Source organism: Eublepharis macularius, chromosome 2 (genome assembly GCF_028583425.1).
Source record: "Eublepharis macularius isolate TG4126 chromosome 2, MPM_Emac_v1.0, whole genome shotgun sequence".
Classification (NCBI taxonomy): Eukaryota; Metazoa; Chordata; class Lepidosauria; order Squamata; family Eublepharidae; genus Eublepharis; species Eublepharis macularius.
Genome location: NC_072791.1, coordinates 131,301,795 through 131,309,615, shown reverse-complemented (window position 1 = coordinate 131,309,615; position 7,821 = coordinate 131,301,795). Strand labels below are relative to the sequence as shown.

General features: G+C 40.0%; 1 protein-coding gene across 1 annotated transcript in view; it reads right to left on the bottom strand.

The window, feature by feature from the left end:
- Window positions 1-1,976: 1,976 nt before the first annotated feature.
- PTPRJ (protein tyrosine phosphatase receptor type J) overlaps window positions 1,977-7,821 on the bottom strand; it is a 182,358-nt gene continuing 176,513 nt past the window's right edge. The window contains exon 25 of the mRNA XM_054972131.1: window positions 1,977-6,326. Within this exon, the coding sequence (XP_054828106.1) occupies window positions 6,168-6,326 (159 nt within the window). The 3' untranslated portion in view covers window positions 1,977-6,167. The remainder of the gene's footprint in view (window positions 6,327-7,821) is intronic.

Genomic DNA, 7,821 nt, shown 5'->3' with positions numbered 1-7,821 from the left:
GTTTACCCTAATTATATTTGACTACAAGCCAAAGGCCTGATTCAGAACAGGAATGGCAGCTCTTGGACATTCAGTCACTGAAAAATGGAGTTGAGTACCATCAGTACATTGATAACACATTAAGAAGACACGGATCTCTGCCATCAGTTTCATAATAGCTATTATGCAGCATTTGGGATACTGCCAAGCCTAGTTTTAAACCAAGAGTATTTGGGGTACATTTTCCTTAAACAAATAAACAGCATTAATACACTTGAGAAGCTCAAAATGCCCCCAGATTGGTATAGTTGGCCAGACTGTGCCAAAAAGGAAAAGGGATTTTCTTTCATAAGGCAATTTGTAAATATTACATCCAATGGCAGCTTTCCCTTTGTGAATATTAAAGCCAGCAGCAATCCTGGGCCGATTCCAGACGACTAACCGGAAAGCACTTCATGCCGCCATGTTCCGGATCGCGATATTTCACGTTTTCCCCGTCGTGATCCGGAACATGGCGGCATGAAGCGCCTTCCGGTTAGTCGTCTGGAATCGGCCCTGATCTGAGTTAGATTCAAATTACTGTGGCCTTTTATCAAAGGGTAACATCAGCCTAGCGCTGAAAGAGAGTGGCTTGTCTAAGGACACCTAGTGGCTTTGCTTCAATTAACTGCAACTAGGGCTCCTGGACTCATCCAGGGCCAATTTATAATGTGGGTGGAGGCTGGAAGGAGGGTGGAAGGAGTGGGGTGCACTCCTTCTCCCCCTTTTCTCCTCCCAGTCATCCTCATGCTGTGGGGTGCGCAGGGAGCCTTGGGATGGGCTTTTCCACCCACATCTTGGCTTCTGGGGGATTGGTGGATGCTTCTGGACTAGCTCCTGTGGCTGCAGCCGTGCATCCAAGCATGGGCTGCCCATGTGGGCCAGAGGGAGGAAATTTTCTCTCTTCTCCATCAGGTGCCTTCAAGGCTGCGGCCTGTTGCAGAGCACAAGAACTGACACGGGGGCTCCAGCCTTGGCTGTAGTGATTGGTGCTTGGATCGGAGCTGGGTGGTTTCGCAGTTTTCTGGCAGTTTGGAGCACTGGGACATATCCATTGAGAAGGGAGAAAGGGCTACATGCCATCTCACCCACATTAAGGGGTATTGGGATGGCGCCATTTGAGGACATGCCCAGCTCAGGGACCATTGTCTGGCTTCATTCCCAGGTGGCAGGGAATCCACAAAGTGGCTTGCGCCCAAGTGGGATCACATTGCCTGGCATCCTGTGGTGGCATCCTGGCAGGCAGGCTGGGAGTGATGTCAATGGATGGCAGGTGAGTCATCTGATGCCTGGATCTGTGCCCTATGCTGCACCAGTGCTCCAATGGCTGTAATCAGTAAAGCTGTGGCCATGTTTCACTCCTGCCTTGCATGACAGTGGTGACTTTGTGCTTTATTGCCTTCTGCCTCCCTCCCCTGGGACTGGAAGCAAAGGGCCAATTGTGAAATGTGGCTTTCCAACTTTTCCTTCTTGCTGCAGCCTTCTGGGTTGCCATTCTAAAAATCCACTTCTACGGGTTAGGGCATGAAAAGTGAGGAGGAGGGGGTGCAGCAAGTAGAGAGAAATTGGTGGAAACTGCATGAGAATGATGCAGGTGCCCTTCTGAAAAGTCTCAAGTTCCACTTGTGCAAGGGGTGGTTTGGATTCAAGTCAATGGGTTCATGGCTGAGCTGAGATTAAACTAGTGATTTCTTAGATCACAGGGATTTAGGACTACACCACAGCGCCTTTTGCCAAGGCTTTTTCTAATCTGTCCCAAAACCCCTCATCTGCTCTCCCACAGGATAACAGCATGTGTGCATATGCTTGTTGGTGGTGCATTCTCTCATACCAGCACATCATAAAAGATATAAATTTTGAAGACTGTTTAAGAAATGAGGATTAAAGATTCAAAGTTGCCCCAGTGTGAGAGGAAAGTGAAAAGTAATGCACTGCAGAGGAAGAATACGCATGGAAAGTTATGTAATGTTTTTTTATTTAGTCACTTTAATGTCACCAAAAAACAATCAAACCATTAAAATTAAGACAGTATGCTGCAAACCTCAGTACAATGGATGAAACACTGAAAAGTGTACATATTTTGAACACATAATCATCATATCCACAAGCATTGATGAATTATCCCTTTTAAATGTAGGCCTCATATGGGAAAAAGCCAGTTAGACATACTGGCAGGCATCTGAAGAAAGGAACTGCATGCACAGTGCAAAAGCACAATCACAACCAGAGCTCTGCTTGATGTTGGCATTACAATCATTCCCAGTGCACAAGAGACAAGTTGCTTTTAAAAACTGAACAGCAATTCATCTCTCTTGCAGTGGAAACTGCTGCAATGGACATAGCTAGCAAAACCTTAGCTGAATGCACATCTCACTTTTCTTGGCACTCTGACCCTTAGATACTACTTCCCATTTGAGGCTAGAAAAGGATGGTTTGAATACTCCTAGAAACATAACAACATAACTCTGGTGTATTCTCATACCTTCTGAGCTGAGATCAAAAGCCTATCCTGTAAGATTTTTTTTTCTATTTAAGCCACTTTCGTTAAATATTTAGCTGGAAAGTCTCTGCACCAGCAAACATGGTACTTGAAGGAGAAATAACAAATGAGTGCCCTCAATAGTAGTAAACATATAATAATAATAAATTAAATAATTGATACATTTCTGTCCTTTATTAGTACCACAAAATCTACCATATGAGGAGGGCTGCTTTACCCTAGCTAGTGGTAAAACTGGACTGCTAACAAAACAAGTGCTTTGGATAGCACAGTGTAACACCCCAGACCATTATATACATTGCAGTCAAAGACAGGGAGGAAGGCGCAAATGTTTACCATGCCCCTCCCTCCAGTAATGATCTGAAATTCACAACGGAGGTTACTAATGCTTCTGATTCAACCATAGGTGCATGCATCTGGCACAGTCCCCTTCCACCTTACAGACTAAGACCAGGTTGCATCCATCAGCATCACAATGATAGGCAGCAAGGAACTAATTGGCACAAAAGATGGGGGGGGGGCCTCTAACTTAGAGAGCACCCCCCCTTCCCTCCATTTTCCTTTACCAGTGTCCAGCTACTTAAGAACAAATGAAATTAATTTTTTAACCTATGATAACAGACCCTACAACTTTCAAGGAAAGATTTAACCAAGGTTTTCACTAATGCTCACCTGAGGCAGAAGATTCTTAAACATATTTGCTCTGCTTAAAGAATGTGCTATTTATATTTCAGTGGGAAACACCCGCCCAGTTTTCAGATACAGCCCTTGTTGCTATAATGGACAGGCACTTAAAAAAATCAATAAACTAACAGAGACCCATCTCCGTAAGATGACTTCACATGTTAAGATGGGTTTTAGTTTCTCAAAATAAGCAAAAACTTCATCACAACTGTTATTGCATATTTAGGGTTTGGTTATTGCAAACCATTGCCTCTCATATTAGATAAATGGTCAAAAATTGATCCAAGCTGGTAGAAACTCACAAGCAACCGATCTCTTTGGACCATGGCCTATAATTGTTTATTCTGTGATAAATTTTGTTTATGGGGCCACGAGATTTATCTTGCTTTTGTAGTGGGAAAGGCACTTTTCTGAACAAATTATTCCCATGCTAAATGTCTTCCTTCAAAAGCAACAACAGATCTTCTAAAGATAACCATCTGCTAGTTCTTATCAAACTGTACCTTCAAGATTATATAGAAGTATTTCACTTTTAATGTAGAATTCAATTTAAGTTTGTCAGGGTCTTGCTTAACTGTACAGGCACTTTATGATTTTTTAAAAAATGGAACACATGGTCCAAACTCAAACATCTAAATAATCTTAAAAATAATGTGAATGTATTTGAAACATTCACACAATTTAATGCCATTCTATATAAAGGTCATAGATAAAGAAAAGCCATCATGAACTTCAATAGGACCAGTGCAAGCAGGAGAACTGTTTTCCAATTTTAGAGCTCTTATTTCTAAGAGATACAGCAGATTTTGCCACACAGATATTGAAATACCACAGAACCAAGGATAACTTCAGCAACCATTACTCATACATCCAAGCTGCATATGTTCAATTCAAAGATGCTTTATGACAAAGAAAGCTGAGGAGTGGGGCTTGCAATATTCTAATGCTGCCAGCGCATTGACTAAAATAACTATGAACCCCAGTTCCATTTCTCAAACCAGTCCTTCATTAGGAATGCTTTCATAACGTTATCAGTGTACCAACAAAATAAATTTTACAGAGAATCCTTCATTTTTCATTAATTGTAGACATTTTAACTACAGCAGCATAATGCAAGTAAAATTATATATCTTTGATATACAAAAACACTAGTAATTTATACCTCAGTTTTAACTGGCTAAACCACGTTCCGCAGGTAGCAGAATCAGTAGAAGAAAATTGACTTTTGATAGAAAGTAAATAAAGCTACACATAATTATACATTTAAGAACATAAACCATAAAACAAGTAAGAGGATACCCTGAACCTGAGTAAAACTCTATGGAAATAGAGGCAATCATTCATTCAGAAAACCAAATATTGCACTTTTAAATAAATCCTTATTATATACAATAAAACAGTAGAAATATAAGCCAGAAATAGGACCTCCTCCTGCCAACAATATATAACAGAACATATCCCCCCCACACACACACACAAGAAAAACAGTGGTTAAAGACCAGATGGATACATGGCCCTTTTCTTCCTTGAATTACACCACTAAGGGCCAATTGCCAAGATCAACTGCAGCAATAATTTAATGATAAGCTTACCACTTGAATAAACTGCTAATCACATCATAGGCACTTTGAAAGCTTGACATGTAGTGATGGCCTTAACCACACAAGAAAGTGGCTGATTAAAGCCAACTTGCATTCAGTGAGCCTTTCTGGAGCTACTGTGAAACTTGAGAGATGTGTGTGACAATGTGGCCCTTATTCAAGACCACAGGTAAGCAGCATCTCTCTGTGCAGTTGAATCAAACCCACATTACTTTTCTAAGTTGCCAGTGAATGTTTAGCAGTCCTATTTCTAAACTTTTTGGTTTTCCTGGTAAGAAAGCAGGGCTCAGCCATCTATTCCCTAATTGTGCCACTTGCTTTAAAAGGACTATAGTTTAATACAGCCAAACTGATTATTGAAAAATATACTCATGTTACCAAACATTCACATTGTTCTGATGCATTTTTGTTACATCGGCTGCTGCAGCTTCTCAGTATTATTTCCTTTCTATTTACCCTCACTGACCCAACCTCATTTGTACTTGTACACTGCTCCATCTGATTGGTTGTAGCAATGCAAACCATTATGTTTACACACACCTGTGACATCAACCCCTCAAAAGAAGCATCATGGCATCCGATGCCATTAACAGCTTTAGAATAATGGAAACGTTTGCAACAGCTGATGAAAATGGGAGGCATTTTTAAATCATGCAAATGAACACAAAAGTAGAGAAGCGGTTTCACCTTAGCCCTGCGAGAAAGCTGTGATACCTTGGTTATGTGAAACAACTATCACATGATCACTGCAGCCCTCACAGACTCAAGCAACACACACTACAACTTTCAGGAGGGAAGAATCAGCAAAGCTATTCCATAGAAATTATTAATCTTATTTAAATGTTATACTCCCACTGAGAATTTCAGTAAAAAAATATAGGACTTTGATCATTTTCGTCTATATCAAAACAGATAGAAAAAAGGCACAATTACATATTAAAAACATCCAAATGACAAAATGTTTTTGTGCTCCCCTTTAAAAAAAATTGAATAGTCACTGTTCTGTGGCTATTCATTTGGTAAAGCAACGAATATCTACAAATTAGTCTTACTGGAGCTTGTAGAATAGATTCAGTTTCTTCCAAGTCTGAATTCAGGCTTGATTTTAATAGTTTGTATAAATTATTTTAAGTTTAAAAAAAGATCTCACCATTTGAGTTAATTACTTCCATAAAATAATACATCAAATCAGATTTCCTCTGATAAATGCAGTACTTTTTTCCTTCAGCACTATGGCCCATTTATGTGCATCTTCAGTTCAGTTATTTTAAAAGTCTTTTTTAATATAAAGATAGGAAAAAACCTCAGTGCACATTTCCTTTCCTGTACATGGCAGAAGTTGGTAGCATGTCATTCCTTTACAGTTACATGTGGTAGCCATTTGCCTTCCCAATATGTGGTGATGGTCTGATGTTCTCATAGATTGCCATGGCATTTGTATTTTGATAGATCAGGTCTACTTTCTTCTCTTTCTTGGATTTAATAATATCCATAACACATTGGTTTAGGAAGACATATTGTTCCTAAGGATGAAAGAGAGAAAAATATAACATAGACTTCAGAAGATTCACCATTTGGAAGAAAGGTAATGTGTGGATAACAATGGCAACTTATAGATACGTTTTACAGCACTTTAAAATTCTTACACCATTTCTTTAGTGTAAGCTCTCAATTTATGAGCACCCATCTCTTACCATGTGTATAGGAAAGATTGCCTAAAGGATATAATGGAATTTTTAAAATTCCCACTTTCGCAGCTAGACTTGACCTGGCTATGATGGAACTGTCCACTCTCTCCACTGTGAGGCAGATTTTTCACCAAAATTGAGTTTCCCTGTGTTGACTGAGCTGCTCCAAATAGTGTGTTAATACCTGTGGTTTAGAAAGTCTGTTTGTCCCACCCTGATATGCAGATATAATTCTGGCTTTTAGCCAAGCCCAGGAACTTGATGGGGAAAAGCAGGAGCCCTCTTCCTTTTGTGCTTGAAAAAAGGACTAGAGACTATTTAATATTCAAAAAGAAATAACTTTATTTACTAGGCAAGGATGAAAGTGTAGGCAGGGGATGGAAGTGTGGAGATAAAATTTTGTTGGTATTACAGAATACACTTTGAGTAACAGGCAAAATAGTATCCAGGTAAAATAGTATCCAGTGAGAGACAGTTTGGTGTAGTGGTTAAGAGCGCAGGACTCTAATCTGGAGAACTGGGTTTGATTCCCCACTCCTCCACTTGAAGCCAGCTGGGTGACCTTGGGTCAGTCACAGCTCTCTGGAGCTCTCTCAGCTCCACCCACCTCACAGGGTGTTTTGTTTTGGGGATAATAATAACATGCTTTGTAAACCGCTGACTGGGTGTTAAGGCATCCTGAAGGGCAGTATATAAATCAAATGTTATTATTATATTATTATTATCCTTGAAGCTTATTTTCATATATTCTTGGTTCTTAAGAGTGAGATGTTTTACTAAGTAATTTAGTTACAGCAACAACATTTCTTCAGGAAGTTTCCTATGGCAGTTCAGGTTTTCTGGAGTTAGTCACTTTCTTCGTGCACCTAACTAGCTCCTTTCCTGAAACTAGAGGATATTTCTATCTCCTGAGTAGTCTAAAACCCTTTTGCCTTCACAACAGACCCCCTTCACAAAAGACCCCCTTCAAAACTGAGCAGGAATTAATCTTCTCCTCAAAAGATATAACCCCTCTTCTTTTTGGCTTGAAAGGAAGTCTCAACCCACTACCCAATCAATCTCGCCCCAAACACACTCCCATTTCTCTGGTGTCTGTGTAAAGTGTACTTCAGCATATGCTGACGTTTAGACTTTGAATTCTTATACAGAAGTCTTACACAGGACAGTAATACTGCTGTAAGGACAGTAAGGCAAAGGAGTCTTCTCCCTTCTGTGTAAAGGTCTATGTCCATCTAATGTTTCTTGTCAGACTTCCTGACTCTGAGAATCTTGTCAGAAACCAACTGACTGCATTCAGACTGGTTATAACTGACCAATTAGAGAAGAGGGA